At 46.1% G+C, this 23,790-nt stretch overlaps 1 protein-coding gene across 3 annotated transcripts in view; it reads left to right on the top strand.

Moving 5' to 3' along the window:
* TUT4 (terminal uridylyl transferase 4) overlaps positions 1-23,790 on the top strand; it is a 252,242-nt gene that overhangs the window by 23,974 nt on the left and 204,478 nt on the right. For all 3 annotated transcript variants that reach the window (XR_014454570.1, XM_083157930.1, XM_083157931.1), the window contains exon 2: positions 16,534-17,108. Coding sequence is in view for 2 of the 3 variants with exons in the window: in XM_083157930.1 (XP_083014056.1) it covers positions 16,610-17,108 (499 nt within the window). In the remaining variant the exon portion in view is untranslated. The remainder of the gene's footprint in view (positions 1-16,533; positions 17,109-23,790) is intronic.

A 23,790-nucleotide genomic window follows, 5' to 3' on the forward strand; every position in this document is an offset into this window, starting at 1 on the left:
AAATCTGCAGTCCGGACCTTGTAAGGTCCGGTCCGGGGGGTGTCTTGTCCGGGGGGGTCCCTGTGATAGCTATCACCAGGGACATGGGGGAGGGGAGATTACAGCCTCCCCGGGTGGTCCGTACCGTCCGGTTTTTGCTACATGCCCGGAACATACAGGGAGGCTTTATTCTACCCCTCCCCCTCTACCTGGTGACAGGTGTGACAGGCAGCCCCCCGGACAGGACACCCCCCCGCACCGGAGGCTACAAAATGCAGAGTTTGATGTCCGGTCCGGCGGTCCAGGGGTTTTGTCCTGGTCCGGTTTTCACCCATACCCCCTTCCTGTGTGTGTACTTTCCCCACAAGTAATAGCTGACTGCCCCTACTACTGTAAGCGTGCTGGTGGTCTGCCAAATGACTATAGGTGTACAACTGCTACCTCATTTGTGTGTGTGACACCCAGAAACCACCTCCCAGCTGTGTAACCCCTTCCCTTTTGTGTGACACCCTGTGCTTCCCCCCTGTCCCCACCTTGTGTGACACTGTACACCCCCTATCCATGTGTGTGTTACACCCTATAACCCCCTCCTCACTGTATGTGACACTGTACACCCCCTATCCATGTGTGTGTTACACCCTATAACCTCCTCCTCACTGTATGTGACACTGTACACCCCCTACCCGTGTGTGTCACCCTATAACCCCCTCCTCACTGTATGTGACACTGTACACCCTCTTCCCCTGTGTGTGTGTGTGACACCCTATAACCCCCTCCTCACTGTATGTGACACTGTACACCCCCTACCCGTGTGTGTGTGTGTGACACCCTATAACCCCCTCCTCACTGTATGTGACACTGTACACCCCCTTCCCCTGTGTGTGTGTGTTACACCCTATAACCCCCTCCTCACTGTATGTGACACTGTACACCCCCTTCCCCGTGTGTGTGTGTGTGACACCCTATAACCTCCTCCTCACTGTATGTGACACTGTACACCCCCTTCCCCTGTGTGTGTGTGTGTGACACCCTATAACCCCCTCCTCACTGTATGTGACACTGTACACCCCCTTCCCCTGTGTGTGTGTGTGTTACACCCGATAACCTCCTCCTCACTGTATGTGACACTGTACACCCCCTTCCCCTGTGTGTGTGTGACACCCTATAACCCCCTCCTCACTGTATGTGACACTGTACACCCCCTTCCCCTGTGTGTGTGTGTGACACCCTATAACCTCCTCCTCACTGTATGTGACACTGTACACCCCCTTCCCCGTGTGTGTGTGTGTGACACCCTATAACCTCCTCCTCACTGTATGTGACACTGTACACCCCCTTCCCCTGTGTGTGTGTGTGACACCCTATAACCTCCTCCTCACTGTATGTGACACTGTACACCCCCTTCCCCGTGTGTGTGTGTGTGACACCCTATAACCTCCTCCTCACTGTATGTGACACTGTACACCCCCTTCCCCGTGTGTGTGTGTGTGACACCCTATAACCTCCTCCTCACTGTATGTGACACTGTACACCCCCTTCCCCTGTGTGTGTGTGTGTGACACCCTATAACCCCCTCCTCACTGTATGTGACACTGTACACACCCTATCCATGTGTGTGTTACACCCTATAACCTCCTCCTCACTGTATGTGACACTGTACACCCCCTATCCATGTGTGTGTTACACCCTATAACCTCCTCCTCACTGTATGTGACACTGTACACCCCCTACCCGTGTGTGTGTGACACCCTATAACCCCCTCCTCACTGTATGTGACACTGTACACCCCCTACCCGTGTGTGTGTGTGTGTGACACCCTATAACCCCCTCCTCACTGTATGTGACACTGTACACCCCCTTCCCCTGTGTGTGTGTGTGACACCCTATAACCCTCTCCTCACTGTATGTGACACTGTACACCCCCTTTCCCTGTGTGTGTGTGTGTGTGTGTGTGTGTGTGACACCCTATAACCCCCTCCTCACTGTATGGGACACTGTACACCCCCTTCCCCTGTGTGTGTGTGTGACACCCTATAACCCCCTCCTCACTGTATGTGACACTGTACACCCCCTACTCGTGTGTGTGACACCCTATAACCCCCTCCTCACTGTATGTGACACTGTACACCCCCTTCCCCTGTGTGTGTGTGACACCCTATAACCCCCTCCTCACTGTATGTGACACTGTACACCCCCTTCCCCTGTGTGTGTGTGACACCCTATAACCTCCTCCTCACTGTATGTGACACTGTACACCCCCTTCCCCTGTGTGTGTGTGTGACACCCTATAACCTCCTCCTCACTGTATGTGACACTGTACACCCCCTTCCCCTGTGTGTGTGTGTGTGTGTGTGTGTGTGTGACACACCCTATAACCCCCTCCTCACTGTATGTGACACTGTACACCCCCTACCCGTGTGTGTGTGTGTGACACCCTATAACCCCCTCCTCACTGTATGTGACACTGTACACCCCCTACCCGTGTGTGTGTGTGACACCCTATAACCCCCTCCTCACTGTATGTGACACTGTACACCCCCTTCCCCTGTGTGTGTGTGTGACACCCTATAACCCCCTCCTCACTGTATGTGACACTGTACACCCCCTTCCCCTGTGTGTGTGTGTTACACCCTATAACCTCCTCCTCACTGTATGTGACACTGTACACCCCCTTCCCCTGTGTGTGTGTGTGACACCCTATAACCCCCTCCTCACTGTATGTGACACTGTACAACCCCTTCCCCGTGTGTGTGACACCCTATAACCTCCTCCTCACTGTATGTGACACTGTACACCCCCTACCCGTGTGTGTGTGTGTGACACCCTATAACCCCCTCCTCACTGTATGTGACACTGTACACCCCCTTCCCCTGTGTGTGTGTGTTACACCCTATAACCCCCTCCTCACTGTATGTGACACTGTACACCCCCTTCCCCGTGTGTGTGTGTGTGACACCCTATAACCTCCTCCTCACTGTATGTGACACTGTACACCCCCTTCCCCTGTGTGTGTGTGTGACACCCTATAACCCCCTCCTCACTGTATGTGACACTGTACACCCCCTTCCCCTGTGTGTGTGTGTTACACCCGATAACCTCCTCCTCACTGTATGTGACACTGTACACCCCCTTCCCCTGTGTGTGTGTGACACCCTATAACCTCCTCCTCACTGTATGTGACACTGTACACCCCCTTCCCCGTGTGTGTGTGTGTGTGACACCCTATAACCTCCTCCTCACTGTATGTGACACTGTACACCCCCTTCCCCTGTGTGTGTGTGTGTGACACCCTATAACCCCCTCCTCACTGTATGTGACACTGTACACACCCTATCCATGTGTGTGTTACACCCTATAACCTCCTCACTGTATGTGACACTGTACACCCCCTATCCATGTGTGTGTTACACCCTATAACCTCCTCCTCACTGTATGTGACACTGTACACCCCCTACCCGTGTGTGTGTGTGACACCCTATAACCCCCTCCTCACTGTATGTGACACTGTACACCCCCTTCCCCTGTGTGTGTGTGTGACACCCTATAACCTCCTCCTCACTGTATGTGACACTGTACACCCCCTTCCCCTGTGTGTGTGTGTGACACACCCTATAACCCCCTCCTCACTGTATGTGACACTGTACACCCCCTACCCGTGTGTGTGTGTGTGTGACACCCTATAACCCCCTCCTCACTGTATGTGACACTGTACACCCCCTACCCGTGTGTGTGTGTGTGACACCCTATAACCCCCTCCTCACTGTATGTGACACTGTACACCCCCTTCCCCTGTGTGTGTGTGTGACACCCTATAACCCCCTCCTCACTGTATGTGACACTGTACACCCCCTTCCCCTGTGTGTGTGTGTGTGTGACACCCTATAACCTCCTCCTCACTGTATGTGACACTGTACACCCCCTTCCCCTGTGTGTGTGTGTGTGACACCCTATAACCCCCTCCTCACTGTATGTGACACTGTACACCCCCTACCCGTGTGTGTGTGTGACACCCTATAACCCCCTCCCTCACTGTATGTGACACTGTACACCCCCTTCCCCTGTGTGTGTGTGTGACACACTATAACCCCCTCCTCACTGTATGTGACACTGTACACCCCCTTCCCCTGTGTGTGTGTGTTACACCCTATAACCTCCTCCTCACTGTATGTGACACTGTACACCCCCTTCCCCTGTGTGTGTGTGTGACACCCTATAACCCCCTCCTCACTGTATGTGACACTGTACAACCCCTTCCCCGTGTGTGTGTGTGTGTGACACCCTATAACCTCCTCCTCACTGTATGTGACACTGTACACCCCCTTCCCCTGTGTGTGTGTGTGACACCCTATAACCCCCTCCTCACTGTATGTGACACTGTACACCCCCTTCCCCTGTGTGTGTGTGTGTTACACCCGATAACCTCCTCCTCACTGTATGTGACACTGTACACCCCCTTCCCCTGTGTGTGTGTGTGTGACACCCTATAACCCCCTCCTCACTGTATGTGACACTGTACACCCCCTTCCCCTGTGTGTGTGTGTTACACCCGATAACCTCCTCCTCACTGTATGTGACACTGTACACCCCCTTCCCCTGTGTGTGTGTGTGACACCCTATAACCTCCTCCTCACTGTATGTGACACTGTACACCCCCTACCCGTGTGTGTCACCCTATAACCCCCTCCTCACTGTATGTGACACTGTACACCCCCTATCCATGTGTGTGTTACACCCTATAACCCCCTCCTCACTGTATGTGACACTGTACACCCCCTATCCATGTGTGTGTGACACCCTATAACCTCCTCCTCACTGTATGTGACACTGTACACCCCCTTCCCCGTGTGTGTGTGTGTGACACCCTATAACCCCCTCCTCACTGTATGTGACACTGTACACCCCCTTCCCCTGTGTGTGTGTGTGACACCCTATAACCCCCTCCTCACTGTATGTGACACTGTACACCCCCTTCCCCGTGTGTGTGTGTGACACCCTATAACCTCCTCCTCACTGTATGTGACACTGTACACCCCCTACCCGTGTGTGTGTGTGTGACACCCTATAACCCCCTCCTCACTGTATGTGACACTGTACACCCCCTTCCCCTGTGTGTGTGTGTGACACCCTATAACCCTCTCCTCACTGTATGTGACACTGTACACCCCCTTTCCCTGTGTGTGTGTGTGTGACACCCTATAACCCCCTCCTCACTGTATGGGACACTGTACACCCCCTTCCCCTGTGTGTGTGTGTGACACCCTATAACCCCCTCCTCACTGTATGTGACACTGTACACCCCCTACTCGTGTGTGTGACACCCTATAACCCCCTCCTCACTGTATGTGACACTGTACACCCCCTTCCCCTGTGTGTGTGTGACACCCTATAACCCCCTCCTCACTGTATGTGACACTGTACACCCCTTTCCCCGTGTGTGTGTGACACCCTATAACCCCCTCCTCACTGTATGTGACACTGTACACCCCCTTCCCCTGTGTGTGTGTGTGTGTGACACCCTATAACCCCCTCCTCACTGTATGTGACACTGAACACCCCCTACCCGTGTGTGTGTGACACCCTATAACCCCCTCCTCACTGTATGTGACACTGTAAACCCCCTACCCGTGTGTGTGTGTGTGTGACACCCTATAACCCCCTCCTCACTGTATGTGACACTGTACACCCCCTTCCCCTGTGTGTGTGTGTGTGACACCCTATAACCCCCTCCTCACTGTATGTGACACTGTACACCCCCTACTCGTGTGTGTGTGTGTGACACCCTATAACCCCCTCCTCACTGTATGTGACACTGTACACCCCCTACCCGTGTGTGTGTGTGTGACACCCTATAACCCCCTCCTCACTGTATGTGACACTGTACACCCCCTTCCCCTGTGTGTGTGTGTGACACCCTATAACCCCCTCCTCACTGTATGTGACACTGTACACCCCCTTCCCCTGTGTGTGTGTGTGACACCCTATAACCTCCTCCTCACTGTATGTGACACTGTACACCCCCTTCCCCTGTGTGTGTGTGTGTGTGTGTGACACACCCTATAACCCCCTCCTCACTGTATGTGACACTGTACACCCCCTACCCGTGTGTGTGTGTGTGTGACACCCTATAACCCCCTCCTCACTGTATGTGACACTGTACACCCCCTACCCGTGTGTGTGTGTGACACCCTATAACCCCCTCCTCACTGTATGTGACACTGTACACCCCTTCCCCTGTGTGTGTGTGTGACACCCTATAACCCCCTCCTCACTGTATGTGACACTGTACACCCCCTTCCCCTGTGTGTGTGTGTTACACCCTATAACCTCCTCCTCACTGTATGTGACACTGTACACCCCCTTCCCCTGTGTGTGTGTGTGACACCCTATAACCCCCTCCTCACTGTATGTGACACTGTACAACCCCTTCCCCGTGTGTGTGACACCCTATAACCTCCTCCTCACTGTATGTGACACTGTACACCCCCTACCCGTGTGTGTGTGTGTGACACCCTATAACCCCCTCCTCACTGTATGTGACACTGTACACCCCCTTCCCCTGTGTGTGTGTGTTACACCCTATAACCCCCTCCTCACTGTATGTGACACTGTACACCCCCTTCCCCGTGTGTGTGTGTGTGACACCCTATAACCTCCTCCTCACTGTATGTGACACTGTACACCCCCTTCCCCTGTGTGTGTGTGTGTGTGTGACACCCTATAACCCCCTCCTCACTGTATGTGACACTGTACACCCCCTTCCCCTGTGTGTGTGTGTTACACCCGATAACCTCCTCCTCACTGTATGTGACACTGTACACCCCCTTCCCCTGTGTGTGTGTGACACCCTATAACCTCCTCCTCACTGTATGTGACACTGTACACCCCCTTCCCCGTGTGTGTGTGTGTGTGACACCCTATAACCTCCTCCTCACTGTATGTGACACTGTACACCCCCTTCCCCTGTGTGTGTGTGTGACACCCTATAACCCCTCCTCACTGTATGTGACACTGTACACACCCTATCCATGTGTGTGTTACACCCTATAACCTCCTCACTGTATGTGACACTGTACACCCCCTATCCATGTGTGTGTTACACCCTATAACCTCCTCCTCACTGTATGTGACACTGTACACACCCCTACCCGTGTGTGTGTGTGACACCCTATAACCCCCTCCTCACTGTATGTGACACTGTACACCCCCTTCCCCTGTGTGTGTGTGTGACACCCTATAACCTCCTCCTCACTGTATGTGACACTGTACACCCCCTTCCCCTGTGTGTGTGTGTGACACACCCTATAACCCCCTCCTCACTGTATGTGACACTGTACACCCCCTACCCGTGTGTGTGTGTGTGTGTGTGTGACACCCTATAACCCCCTCCTCACTGTATGTGACACTGTACACCCCCTACCCGTGTGTGTGTGTGTGACACCCTATAACCCCCTCCTCACTGTATGTGACACTGTACACCCCCTTCCCCTGTGTGTGTGTGTGACACCCTATAACCCCCTCCTCACTGTATGTGACACTGTACACCCCCTTCCCCTGTGTGTGTGTGTGTGACACCCTATAACCTCCTCCTCACTGTATGTGACACTGTACACCCCCTTCCCCTGTGTGTGTGTGTGACACCCTATAACCCCCTCCTCACTGTATGTGACACTGTACACCCCCTACCCGTGTGTGTGTGTGACACCCTATAACCCCCTCCTCACTGTATGTGACACTGTACACCCCCTTCCCCTGTGTGTGTGTGTGACACCCTATAACCCCCTCCTCACTGTATGTGACACTGTACACCCCCTTCCCCTGTGTGTGTGTGTTACACCCTATAACCTCCTCCTCACTGTATGTGACACTGTACACCCCCTTCCCCTGTGTGTGTGTGTGACACCCTATAACCCCCTCCTCACTGTATGTGACACTGTACAACCCCTTCCCCGTGTGTGTGTGTGTGACACCCTATAACCTCCTCCTCACTGTATGTGACACTGTACACCCCCTTCCCCTGTGTGTGTGTGTGTGACACCCTATAACCCCCTCCTCACTGTATGTGACACTGTACACCCCCTTCCCCTGTGTGTGTGTGTGTTACACCCGATAACCTCCTCCTCACTGTATGTGACACTGTACACCCCCTTCCCCTGTGTGTGTGTGTGACACCCTATAACCTCCTCCTCACTGTATGTGACACTGTACACCCCCTTCCCCTGTGTGTGTGTGTTACACCCGATAACCTCCTCCTCACTGTATGTGACACTGTACACCCCCTTCCCCTGTGTGTGTGTGTGACACCCTATAACCTCCTCCTCACTGTATGTGACACTGTACACCCCCTACCCGTGTGTGTCACCCTATAACCCCCTCCTCACTGTATGTGACACTGTACACCCCCTATCCATGTGTGTGTTACACCCTATAACCCCCTCCTCACTGTATGTGACACTGTACACCCCCTATCCATGTGTGTGTGACACCCTATAACCTCCTCCTCACTGTATGTGACACTGTACACCCCCTTCCCCGTGTGTGTGTGTGTGACACCCTATAACCCCCTCCTCACTGTATGTGACACTGTACACCCCCTTCCCCTGTGTGTGTGTGTGACACCCTATAACCCCCTCCTCACTGTATGTGACACTGTACACCCCCTTCCCCGTGTGTGTGTGTGACACCCTATAACCTCCTCCTCACTGTATGTGACACTGTACACCCCCTACCCGTGTGTGTGTGTGTGACACCCTATAACCCCCTCCTCACTGTATGTGACACTGTACACCCCCTTCCCCTGTGTGTGTGTGTGACACCCTATAACCCTCTCCTCACTGTATGTGACACTGTACACCCCCTTTCCCTGTGTGTGTGTGTGTGTGACACCCTATAACCCCCTCCTCACTGTATGGGACACTGTACACCCCCTTCCCCTGTGTGTGTGTGTGACACCCTATAACCCCCTCCTCACTGTATGTGACACTGTACACCCCCTACTCGTGTGTGTGACACCCTATAACCCCCTCCTCACTGTATGTGACACTGTACACCCCCTTCCCCTGTGTGTGTGTGACACCCTATAACCCCCTCCTCACTGTATGTGACACTGTACACCCCTTTCCCCGTGTGTGTGTGACACCCTATAACCCCCTCCTCACTGTATGTGACACTGTACACCCCCTTCCCCTGTGTGTGTGTGTGTGTGACACCCTATAACCCCCTCCTCACTGTATGTGACACTGAACACCCCCTACCCGTGTGTGTGTGACACCCTATAACCCCCTCCTCACTGTATGTGACACTGTAAACCCCCTACCCGTGTGTGTGTGTGTGTGTGTGACACCCTATAACCCCCTCCTCACTGTATGTGACACTGTACACCCCCTTCCCCTGTGTGTGTGTGTGTGACACCCTATAACCCCCTCCTCACTGTATGTGACACTGTACACCCCCTACTCGTGTGTGTGTGTGTGACACCCTATAACCCCCTCCTCACTGTATGTGACACTGTACACCCCCTACCCGTGTGTGTGTGTGTGACACCCTATAACCCCCTCCTCACTGTATGTGACACTGTACACCCCCTTCCCCTGTGTGTGTGTGTGACACCCTATAACCCCCTCCTCACTGTATGTGACACTGTACACCCCCTACCCGTGTGTGTGTGTGTGTGTGTGACACCATGTACCCTCCTATCCCTATGTTTTGTGATACCCCCAATCAACCTGTGCATGTGTCACCCTATTCCCGCACTATACATGTGTACCTCCGCTCCCTGTAGAAGGGGGGCCCCTTCAAAATTTTGCTATGGGGCCCACCAAGTCCTAGTTACGCCCCTGTATAGAAATAACCCTCTAATGCCCCTTTCAGACCGCACTTAAAAACCGGTATTTTGCTGATTTTTTTTACAGTTTTAAATCGGTAATCTGTGCGGTCTGGAAGGTGCAGGACCACTTAACCGTTTTACAAAAGCCGTTTTTGTAAAACTGTTAAAATGGAGGGTCCTACCCGTTTCAGAACCGGTATTTTGGCATAAAAATCGGGTCTGAAACGGTATTTAGAACCCAGCCAATGAGCTGGGTCCTAAATTCAGCGCAGTTAATATTTAATGAGCGCTCATTAAATATTCATTGGGCTGGAGCTGCCGCCCCCCCCCCCCCCCCAGCGTGCAGGTTAACATCCCACGACCCCCCCCCCCCCCCCCCCGAGGGTTAACACAGGGTTAAGAAACACCCCCCCTCCCCAATGTGTTTAAGAACCCCCCCGTGCAGCCTGTACCTCCTTGAGTGAGGATCCCGGCAGTATGGACGGCTGCGCTTATGAAATAAAATTGACTTTCGGAAAATGGCTGCCCCGTAGGAAAACCAGTTTTAAAAAACTGTCTCAAGGAGGTACCGGCTGCACGGGGGGGGGGGGGGGGGGGGTTTCTCAAACACATGGGGGGGGGGGTTATTTCTTAACCCTGTGATAACCCGCGGGGGGGGGTGTGTGTTTTCTTAACCCTGTGTTAACCCGCGGGGGGGGGGGGTGTTTCCTTAACCCTGTGTTAACCCGCAAAAGGGGGGGGGCGCTGAAGACTGGCTTTAACACTGTGTTTGGAAACTTTCCAAAAACGGGTCCAGAAAACCGCACTTAAACGGTAGTATACCATTTAAAAGATGCGGTGTGAAAGGGGTTTTACCTGGCAGACCCGTTTTTGGAAATGTTTTCAAATACAGGGTCAAAGCCAGTTTTGCGGTCTGAAAGCAGCATAGGGCAGTGGTTCCCAAACTGAGTGCTTGGGACACTTGCAGGGGTGCCACAGGTTGGTGGTCCAGGACCAATTAAAAAATATTTATGGTCATTATAATAGACAAAAACCAGTGCTAGTGGCTGATGTGTACAAATAGAAGCAAATCCTATCCCTCAGCAGGTTCTGAACCTAGGGTGACATATAAGCACAATCTACTGCATCATTGTACGTTTTCTTTGGCCTAGGGGTACTCTAGGGTGCCGTGTAAAACTACTGATACTTTAGGGGTGCCGTGTAAAACTACTGATACTCTAGGGTGCCGTGTAAAACTACTGATACTCTAGGGTGCCGTGTAAAACTACTGATACTCTAGGGGTGCCGTGTAAAACTACTGATACTCTAGGGGTGCCGTGTATAACTACTGATACTCTAGGGGTGCCGTGTAAAACTACTGATACTCTAGGGTGCCGTGTAAAACTACTGATACTCTAGGGTGCCGTGTATAACTACTGATACTCTAGGGGTGCCGTGTAAAACTACTGATACTCTAGGGTGCCGTGTAAAACTACTGATACTCTAGGGTGCCGTGTAAAACTACTGATACTCTAGGGGTGCTGTGTAAAACTACTGATACTCTAGGGGTGCCGTGTATAACTACTGATACTCTAGGGTGCCGTGTATAACTACTGATACTCTAGGGTGCCGTGTGAAACTACTGATACTCTAGGGTGCCGTGTAAAACTACTGATACTCTAGGGGTGCCGTGTAAAACTACTGATACTCTAGGGGTGCCGTGTAAAACTACTGATACTCTAGGGGTGCCGTGTAAAACTACTGATACTCTAGGGTGCCGTGTAAAACTACTGATACTCTAGGGTGCCGTGTAAAACTACTGATACTCTAGGGTGCCGTGTATAACTACTGATACTCTAGGGGTGCCGTGTAAAACTACTGATACTCTAGGGGTGCCGTTTAAAACTACTGATACTCTAGGGGTGCCGTGTAAAACTACTGATACTCTAGGGTGCCGTGTAAAACTACTGATACTCTAGGGTGCCGTGTAAAACTACTGATACTCTAGGGTGCCGTGTAAAACTACTGATACTCTAGGGGTGCCGTGTATAACTACTGATACTCTAGGGTGCCGTGTAAAACTACTGATACTCTAGGGTGCCGTGTAAAACTACTGATATTCTAGGGGTGCCGTGTAAAACTACTGATACTCTAGGGTGCCGTGTAAAACTACTGATACTCTAGGGGTGCCGTGTGAAACTACTGATACTCTAGGGTGCCGTGTAAAACTACTGATACTCTAGGGGTGCCGTGTATAACTACTGATACTCTAGGGGTGCCGTGTAAAACTACTGATACTCTAGGGGTGCCGTGTAAAACTACTGATACTCTAGGGGTGCCGTGTAAAACTACTGATACTCTAGGGGTGCCGTGTAAAACTACTGATACTCTAGGGGTGCCGTGTAAAACTACTGATACTCTAGGGGTGCCGTGTAAAACTACTGATACTCTAGGGTGCCGTGTAAAACTACTGATACTCTAGGGGTGCCGTGTATAACTACTGATACTCTAGGGGTGCCGTGTAAAACTACTGATACTCTAGGGGTGCCGTGTATAACTACTGATACTCTAGGGGTGCCGTGTATAACTACTGATACTCTAGGAGTGCCGTGTAAAACTACTGATACTCTAGGGTGCCGTGTAAAACTACTGATACTCTAGGGTGCCGTGTAAAACTACTGATACTCTAGGGGTGCCGTGTAAAACTACTGATACTCTAGGGGTGCCGTGTATAACTACTGATACTCTAGGGGTGCCGTGTAAAACTTCTGATACTCTAGGGGTGCCGTGTAAAACTACTGATACTCTAGGGGTGCCGTGTATAACTACTGATACTCTAGGGGTGCCGTGTATAACTACTGATACTCTAGGGGTGCCGTGTAAAACTACTGATACTCTAGGGTGCCGTGTAAAACTACTGATACTCTAGGGTGCCGTGTAAAACTACTGATACTCTAGGGGGCCGTGTAAAACTACTGATACTCTAGGGGTGCCGTGTATAACTACTGATACTCTAGGGGTGCCGTGTATAACTACTGATACTCTAGGGGTGCCGTGTAAAACTACTGATACTCTAGGGGTGCCGTGTAAAACTACTGATACTCTAGGGGTGCCGTGTAAAACTACTGATACTCTAGGGGTGCCGTGTAAAACTACTGATACTCTAGGGGTGCCGTGTAAAACTACTGATACTCTAGGGGTGCTGTGTAAAACTACTGATACTCTAGGGGTGCCGTGTAAAACTACTGATACTCTAGGGGTGCCGTGTAAAACTACTGATACTCTAGGGTGCCGTGTATAACTACTGATACTCTAGGGGTGCCGTGTAAAACTACTGATACTCTAGGGTGCCGTGTATAACTACTGATACTCTAGGGGTGTCGTATAAAACTACTGATACTCTAGGGTGCCGTGTATAACTACTGATACTCTAGGGGTGTCGTGTAAAACTACTGATACTCTAGGGGTGTCGTGTAAAACTACTGATACTCTAGGGGTGCCGTGTATAACTACTGATACTCTAGGGGTGCCGTGTAAAACTACTGATACTCTAGGGGTGTCGTGTAAAACTACTGATACTCTAGGGGTGCCGTGTATAACTACTGATACTCTAGGGGTGCCGTGTATAACTACTGATACTCTAGGGGTGCCGTGTAAAACTACTGATACTCTAGGGGTGCCGTGTAGAACTACTGATGCTCTAGGGTGCCGTGTAAAACTACTGATACTCTAGGGGTGCCGTTTAAAACTACTGATGCTCTAGGGGTGCCGTGTATAACTACTGATACTCTAGGGTGCCGTGTTTCCATTGCTCTAGGGGAATAATAATGAATAACAATCTCCACCAAGGATCACTCGATGGTTATAGCTGTTCCCCACTGATACACCCAGGGTTTTTGATCCCTGCTCCAAGCCGGGGGCGACCCGGTGTTTGCTCCCATTTGGAGATGATGTCCTCTCCAAGTGCAGATCGCCGCCTGGGACCCGTAGCGCTGCGCTGGGATAAAGCCCAGCACTAAGGTAAACTGCTGGGCTGCGCCTGTGCACCCCCCAGCCCTTGTCCGGGAGGTGAATGGATGCCGCACACAGGCATCCATTCACCTTCTCCGCTTCTGCTGCTGTCTGCAGAGTATAGCAGACAGCAGCGCAGGCTGTCTGTGCCCCCCCCCCCCCCATCCAACCTGCGGACACTGCGGTCCGCAGGTTGTAAGTCCCCCATTGATGTAAATGGGAGCAGGGTCGGATGACCCGGCGTACCCATTACACCGCCCTCTACCCAGGTCCTAGCCGTGTTCTACCCAGGTCAGGACCTGGATAGAAGTCCCGTGTACAGGGACACGGCGTTTTGCGGCGGTGTAAAAGGGGTGAATAATCAGTTTGTACATATATCTAGGTGGGAGTTGTATTGGGAAGACAGAGCGATCATATAAAGAGCGCATGACGGCGCATCGCTCGGCTATCACAGCAGCTTTAATAGCAGGTATGAGTCGACAACCAGTGGCTTGGTATATTGCTACAGCTGGACATAGATTAACAAGTATCAAATATCGTATGATCAACCATGTAGTGCAGGGATGGGGAACCTTCGGACCTTCAGCTGTTGTTGAACTACACATCCCAGCATGCCCTGCTACAGTTTTGCTATTCTGCCATGCTAAAACTGTTGCAGGGCATGCTGGGATGTGTAGTTCAAGAACAGCTGGAGTACTGAAGGTTGCCCATTCCTGAAGTGGAGGCATCAATACGCTGTGGCGATAGAGGGCTTGCGGTTATTGGCAGGTGGATCCTACGGGGCCTAAATGAGGCATCAGAAGTTAGTACATTATTACATTGATTTGTGATCATATATAGACAAGTTGCTGATTAATGAATAAGTATATATTTCATCATTATATTGTCTATACTATTCTTTCTGTGTGTTTGTCTGGTCACCATAGTAACACAAGTTTTGTTGTACGGAGTGTCGGTTAGCGGCAACGTATGATGACATCACTTATGTGCGTCACTGACCTGGCTTGCAGGCTGCAGGAGTCAGACGCTGGTTGCTCACATATAGGGGGAAATTTACTAAAGAAAATTTGTAAAAAATAGGTGTATTTGTATCCAGAAATACACTTATTTTTGACATTTACTATCCCGAAAATACGGCAATTCGTATTCGTATTGATGTGCTATCAATACGAATACGAATTGCCGTATTTTCGGGATAGTAAATGTCAAAAATAAGTTTATTTCTGGATACAAATACACCTATATTTTACAAATTTCCTTTAGTAAATTTCCCCCATAAGCTCAGTCACATAGTATGTTTAATTAGACTGAGGAAAATACTGTTTGTTGTTGAAACGTTGCTGTTATGCACTTAAAGGCTGGAGTGCTGCAAATTCTATGGATTATATAAGATAAATGAAGCTGTTTAGAGTGTAAAGAAACGTCCCTACGCGTTTCGTCGAGACAGACCTCATCAGGGGAACACTTATTTCTTTAATATATAGTTGGTATTCAAAATGACGATTAGAGGAGACCCTTCCTCTGGGAAAAATCCTAATTAGGAAATGACTTTGACTCTGAACCCTATTATAGACTCGGGAAGCGGTACTGGTATTGTCATGATGGACAATTACATTTATATAATGCAGTTTATTGCACAGCGTATCTACATAAGTATAATTGAACATTGTTTATGTGTGTGTGTATGGATGGATGGATTTTCCATGATTACTCTTGAACTCTTTCATTAATCATCTTCACACTTTGCACACTACCTTATCATCTTAAGGAAAAATCCAAGTTCAAATATCAGAGTAATCAGACGACCCCGTCGGGTGCTGTTATAAGGGTCCATACTATTTCTGTTTTCATGCATTGTGATATGTTGTTGGAAAGCCTATGACTTACTGAATTTAACCAGGGCCGCTGAAAGTGCGGCGTGGCCGACAGAGGGGTGTAGCCAATGGGAGGGGGCATGGCCACATCCCTATAAAAAAATGTGCAGGGTGTGTGGGCTGTGTGCCGGCGCACAGGCTGCTGCTCTCTCCCCCACCCAGCACACAGCACTGAGCATTGCATGGTGAGCTGGGGAGAGAGGCTGTGCTGCTGCAGAAGCCTCTGCTCTCTACTCCCACTGCTCCCCTGGGGCTGCTGCTGCCTTGCTCCCCCGCTCAGCACCGAGCAGTGTGTGCTGAGCAGGGGAGAGAGGCTGTGCTGCTGCAGAAGCCTCTGCTCTCTACTCCCACTGCTCCCCTGGGGCTGCTGCTGCCTTGCTCCCCCGCTCAGCACACAGCACTGAGCAGTGTTTATGCTGAGCAGGGGAGAGAAGCTGTACTGCTGCAGAAGCCTCTGCTCTCTACTCCCACAGCTCAGATTCGCTTAAGTGGACCCTTAACCCCTTGAGTGGTGGGTTTTCCTGGGGTAGGACAAAGCTACCATGGCAGAAATACTCACCACAGAAGGGGAAGCCTCTCCCCTGCGGCTGCTGCTGGCTTTGGCTGTTTGCAGCCACTTGGAGAAGTCCAGGGACATGTGGAGGGTCTCGGGAGCACTCAGCACGAGTGTTACGGAATTCCTGTGTCTGGACACCCGGATACATGAACGGCCCAGTGCTGCCGACCCTCCCTACACTTATTCAGACTCTGTTAATACTTCCACAGATATATCATTAATATGGACATAACAGCCATCATCTCTGTGTGCGTTGTGCCTCGTCTGCACACTATACCACACACTAATATCATTGTATTATCACCCCACAGCCCTGTCTGCTTTTTTCTCATCGCTGCACTGACTTCCCAACCACTTGCCCAATGGTCTGAGAATCATCAGGGAATAATGGATGGGGTCTCCAAGCCTCCAAACCAGGAGTCGAGGAAGCAAGTGTCACGCATGGGCCATGGCGAAGGCAGAATTGTGCGAGTGGTTTACAACCAAAAACACAAAAACAGAGCGGACGGTAAACAAGTGAAAGATAATGATGGCAGCGCACCAATCATTGGGAAGAACGGGAAACAGAAAGAACCCTCTGGGGCAACTGTGGGAGCCTCCCAAATCTGCAAAGAGAACACTGCGAATTGCACTAGTGGCTCAGTGGAGTTGGGTCAAGACCTCCACGACTTAGGTCACACAAGAGCTAAAAGGTTTTCTCCACTGCAATTGGGAAACAGCAAACCTCCACGGGTTCCCAGGCCTGAATTAAACGGTCCAAAACCCATCCCACAGCCAGTTGTGCAGCTCCAGAGATCTACTGAAGACTTTCCAGAGGCAAAGACAGAAGTAAATGCAGAATCATCTCCAGAACCGCAGAAATCTCCGGACGCCTTGTGTCCACCATGTAAGTATAAACGTTATTACACAGTGTACCAGTATTACATACAGGATATGATTGGGGTATACACGTTATTACACAGTGTACCAGTATTACATACAGTATATGATTGGGGTATACACACTATTACACAGTGTACCAGTATTACATACAGGATATGATTGGGGTATACACGTTATTACACAGTGTACCAGTATTACATACAGGATATGATTGGGGAATACACGTTATTACACAGTGTACCAGTATTACATACAGGATATGATTGGGGTATACACGTTATTACACAGTGTACCAGTATTACATACAGTATATGATTGGGGTATACACACTATTACACAGTGTACCAGTATTACATACAGGATATGATTGGGGAATACACGTAATTACACAGTGTACCAGTATTACATACAGTATATGATTGGGGAATACACGTTATTACACAGTGTACCAGTATTACATACAGGATATGATTGGGGTATACACGTTATTACACAGTGTACTAGTATTACATACAGGATATGATTGGGGAATACACGTTATTACACAGTGTACCAGTATTATATATACAGGATATGATTGGGGTATACACATTATTACACAGTGTACCAGTATTACATACAGGATATGATTGGGGAATACACGTAATTACACAGTGTACCAGTATTACATACAGTATATGATTGGGGAATACACGTTATTACACAGTGTACCAGTATTACATACAGGATATGATTGGGGTATACACGTTATTACACAGTGTACTAGTATTACATACAGGATATGATTGGGGAATACACGTTATTACACAGTGTACCAGTATTACATACAGGATATGATTAGGGTATACACATTATTACACAGTGTACCAGTATTACATACAGGATATGATTGGGGAATACACGTTATTACACAGTGTACCAGTATTACATACAGGATATGATTGGGGTATACACGTTATTACACAGTGTACCAGTATTACATACAGGATATGATTGGGGTATACACATTATTACATAGTGTACCAGTATTACATACAGGATATGATTGGGGAATACACGTTATTACACAGTGTACCAGTATTACATACAGGATATGATTGGGGAATACACGTTATTACACAGTGTACCAGTATTACATACAGGATATGATTGGGGAATACACGTAATTACACAGTGTACCAGTATTACATACAGTATATGATTGGGTTATACACATTATTACATAGTGTACCAGTATTATATATACAGTATATGATTGGGGAATACACGTTATTACACAGTGTACCAGTATTACATACAGGATATGATTGGGGTATACACGTTATTACACAGTGTACCAGTATTACATACAGTATATGATTGGGGTATACACACTATTACACAGTGTACCAGTATTACATACAGGATATGATTGGGGTATACACGTTATTACACAGTGTACCAGTATTACATACAGGATATGATTGGGGAATACACGTTATTACACAGTGTACCAGTATTACATACAGGATATGATTGGGGTATACACGTTATTACACAGTGTACCAGTATTACATACAGTATATGATTGGGGTATACACACTATTACACAGTGTACCAGTATTACATACAGGATATGATTGGGGAATACACGTAATTACACAGTGTACCAGTATTACATACAGTATATGATTGGGGAATACACGTTATTACACAGTGTACCAGTATTACATACAGGATATGATTGGGGTATACACGTTATTACACAGTGTACTAGTATTACATACAGGATATGATTGGGGAATACACGTTATTACACAGTGTACCAGTATTATATATACAGGATATGATTGGGGTATACACATTATTACACAGTGTACCAGTATTACATACAGGATATGATTGGGGAATACACGTAATTACACAGTGTACCAGTATTACATACAGTATATGATTGGGGAATACACGTTATTACACAGTGTACCAGTATTACATACAGGATATGATTGGGGTATACACGTTATTACACAGTGTACTAGTATTACATACAGGATATGATTGGGGAATACACGTTATTACACAGTGTACCAGTATTACATACAGGATATGATTAGGGTATACACATTATTACACAGTGTACCAGTATTACATACAGGATATGATTGGGGAATACACGTTATTACACAGTGTACCAGTATTACATACAGGATATGATTGGGGTATACACGTTATTACACAGTGTACCAGTATTACATACAGGATATGATTGGGGTATACACATTATTACATAGTGTACCAGTATTACATACAGGATATGATTGGGGAATACACGTTATTACACAGTGTACCAGTATTACATACAGGATATGATTGGGGAATACACGTTATTACACAGTGTACCAGTATTACATACAGGATATGATTGGGGTATACACGTTATTACACAGTGTACTAGTATAACATACAGGATATGATTGGGGAATACACGTTATTACACAGTGTACCAGTATTACATACAGGATATGATTGGGGAATACACGTTATTACACAGTGTACCAGTATTACATACAGGATATGATTGGGGTATACACGTTATTACACAGTGTACCAGAATTACATACAGGATATGATTGGGGTATACACGTTATTACACAGTGTACCAGTATTACATACAGTATATGATTGGGGAATACACGTTATTACACAGTGTACCAGTATTACATACAGGATATGATTGGGGAATACACGTTATTACACAGTGTACCAGTATTACATACAGTATATGATTAGGGAATACACGTTATTACACAGTGTACCAGTATTACATACAGGATATGATTGGGGTATACACGTTATTACACAGTGTACTAGTATTACATACAGGATATGATTGGGAAATACACGTTATTACACAGTGTACCAGTATTACATACAGGATATGATTGGGGTATACACGTTATTACACAGTGTACCAGTATTACATACAGGATATGATTGGGGTATACACATTATTACATAGTGTACCAGTATTATATATACAGGATATGATTGGGGTATACACGTTATTACACAGTGTACCAGTATTACATACAGGATATGATTGGGGAATACACGTTATTACACAGTGTAGCAGTATTACATACAGTATATGATTGGGGAATACACGTTATTACACAGTGTACCAGTATTACATACAGGATATGATTGGGGTATACACTTTATTACACAGTGTACTAGTATTACATACAGGATATGATTGGGGAATACACGTTATTACACAGTGTACCAGTATTATATATACAGTATATGATTGGGGTATACACATTATTACATAGTGTACCAGTATCATATACAGGATATGATTGGGGTATACACATTATTACACAGTGTACCAGTATTACATACAGGATATGATTGGGGAATACACGTTATTACATAGTGTACCAGTATTATATACAGTATATGATTGGGTATACACGTTATTACATAGTGTACCAGTATCATATACAGGATATGATTGGAGTATACACATTATTACACAGTGTACCAGTATTACATACAGGATATGATTGGGGAATACACATTATTACATAGTGTACCAGTATTACATACAGGATATGATTGGGGAATACACGTTATTACACAGTGTACCAGTATTACATACAGGATATAATTGGGGTATACACGTTATTACACAGTGTACCAGTATTACATACAGGATATGATTGGGGAATACACGTTATTACACAGTGTACCAGTATTACATACAGGATATGATTGGGGTATACACGTTATTACACAGTGTACCAGTATTACATACAGGATATGATTGGGCTATACACGTTATTACACAGTGTACCAGTATTACATACAGGATATGATTGGGGTATACACATTATTACATAGTGTACCAGTATTACATACAGGATATGATTGGGGAATACACGTTATTACACAGTGTACCAGTATTATATACAGTATATGATTGGTGAATACACGTTATTACACAGTGTACCAGTATTTTATACAGTATATGATTGGGTATACACATTATTACATAGTGTACCAGTATTACATACAGGATATGATTGGGATTTACACATTATTACATAGTGTACCAGTATTATATATACAGTATATGATTGGGGTATACACATTATTACATAGTGTACCTGTATTACATACAGGATATGATTGGGGTATACACATTATTACATAGTGTACCAGTATTACATACAGGATATGATTGGGGTATACACATTATTACACAGTGTACCAGTATTACATACAGGATATGATTGGGGTATACACATTATTACACAGTGTACCAGTATTACATACAGGATATGATTGGGGTATACACATTATTACACAGTGTACCAGTATTACATACAGGATATGATTGGGGTATACACATTATTACATAGTGTACCAGTATTATATATACAGTATATGATTGGGGAATACACATTATTACATAGTGTACCAGTATTGCATACAGGATATGATTGGGATTTACACATTATTACATAGTGTACCAGTATTATATATACAGTATATGATTGGGGTGTACACATTATTACATAGTGTACCAGTATTACATACAGTATAGGTTTGGGGTGTACACATTATTACATAGTGTACCAGTATTATATACAGTATATGATTGGGTATACACAATATTACATAGTGTACCGGTATAATATACAGTATATGATTGGGGTATACACATTATTACATAGTGTACCAGTATTACATACAATTTTTGATTGGGGTATACACATTATTACATAGTGTACCAGTATTACATACAATTTTTGATTGGGGTATACACATTATTACATAGTGTGCCAGTATTACATACAATTTTTGATTGGGGTATACACATTATTACATAGTGTACCAGTATTATGTATACAGTATATGATTGGGGTATATACATTATTACATAGTGTACCAGTATTATATATACAGTATATGATTGGGGTATACACATTATTACATAGTGTACCAGTATTATATATACAGTATATGATTGGGGTATACACATTATTACATAGTGTACCAGTATTATATATACAGTATATGATTGGGATGTACACATTATTCCGTAGTGTACCAGTATTACATACAGGATATGATTGGGGTATACACATTATTACATAGTGTACCAGTATTATATATACAGGATATGATTGGGATGTACACGTTATTACATAGTGTACCAGTATTACATACAGGATATGATTGGGGAATACACATTATTACATAGCGTACCAGTATTACATACAGGATATGATTGGGGTATACACACTATTACATAGTGTACCAGTATTATACATACAGTATATGATTGGGGTATACACATTATTACATAGTGTACCAGTATGATATATACAGGATATGATTGGGGTATACACATTATCCCATAGTGTACCAGTATGATATATACAGTATATGATTGGGGTATACACATTATTACATAGTGTACCAGTATTATATATACAGTATATGATTGGAGTATACACATTATTACATAGTGTACCAGTATTATATATACAGTATATCAGCGGTTCTCAAACTGTGGGTCCTGACCCCCAAGTGGGTCCCGACCTTCTCAGTATGGGGTTGCAACTATTCAAAAATCTGTTGAATTGTTTATTTTAGACTCTTCCTATCATGTTATGCCTCCACAATGCTGTCATGCAGGTGCTCTCTGATGACTATACATGTTATGTGATCTTCTGCAGTAACTTTCTGGGGACCCGTAATTATTTTTATTGTCTGATGGGGTCCCAGAGCAAAATAGTTTGAGGACCCCTGTAGTATATGATTGGGGTATACACACTATTACATAGTGTACCAGTATATGATTGGGATGTACACGTTATTACATAGTGTACCAGTATAACATACAGGATATGATTGGGGAATACACATTATTACATAGCGTACCAGTATTACATACAGGATATGATTGGGGTATACACATTATTACACAGTGTACCAGTATTATATATACAGTATATGATTGGGGTATACACATTATTACACAGTGTACCAGTATTATATATACAGTATATGATTGGGGTATACACATTATTACATAGTGTACCAGTATTACATACAATTTTTGATTGGGGTATACACATTATGACATAGTGTACCAGTATTACATACAATTTTTTATTGGGGTATACACATTATTACATAGTGTACCAGTATATATATACAGTATATGATTGGGGTATACACATTATTACATAGTGTACCAGTATAGGATTGGGATGTACACATTATTACATAGTGTACCAGTATTATACAGTATATACAGTATATGATTGGGGTATACACATTATTACATAGTGTACAAGTATTATATGTACAGTATATGATTGGGGTATACACACAATTACATAGTGTACCAGTATTATATATATACAGTATATGATTGGGATTTACACATTATTACATAGTGTATCAGTATTATATATACAGTATATGATTGGGTTATACACATTATTACATAGTGTACCAGTATTATATATACAGTATATGATTGGGGTATACACACTATTACATATTGTACCAGTATTATATATACACAGTATATGATTGGGGTATACACACTATTACATAGTGTACCAGTATTATATATACAGTATATGATTGGGGTATACACACTATTACATAGTGTACCAGTATTA

Source organism: Crinia signifera, chromosome 8 (assembly GCF_055691185.1).
Source record: "Crinia signifera chromosome 8, ASM5569118v1, whole genome shotgun sequence".
Lineage (NCBI taxonomy): Eukaryota > Metazoa > Chordata > Amphibia > Anura > Myobatrachidae > Crinia > Crinia signifera.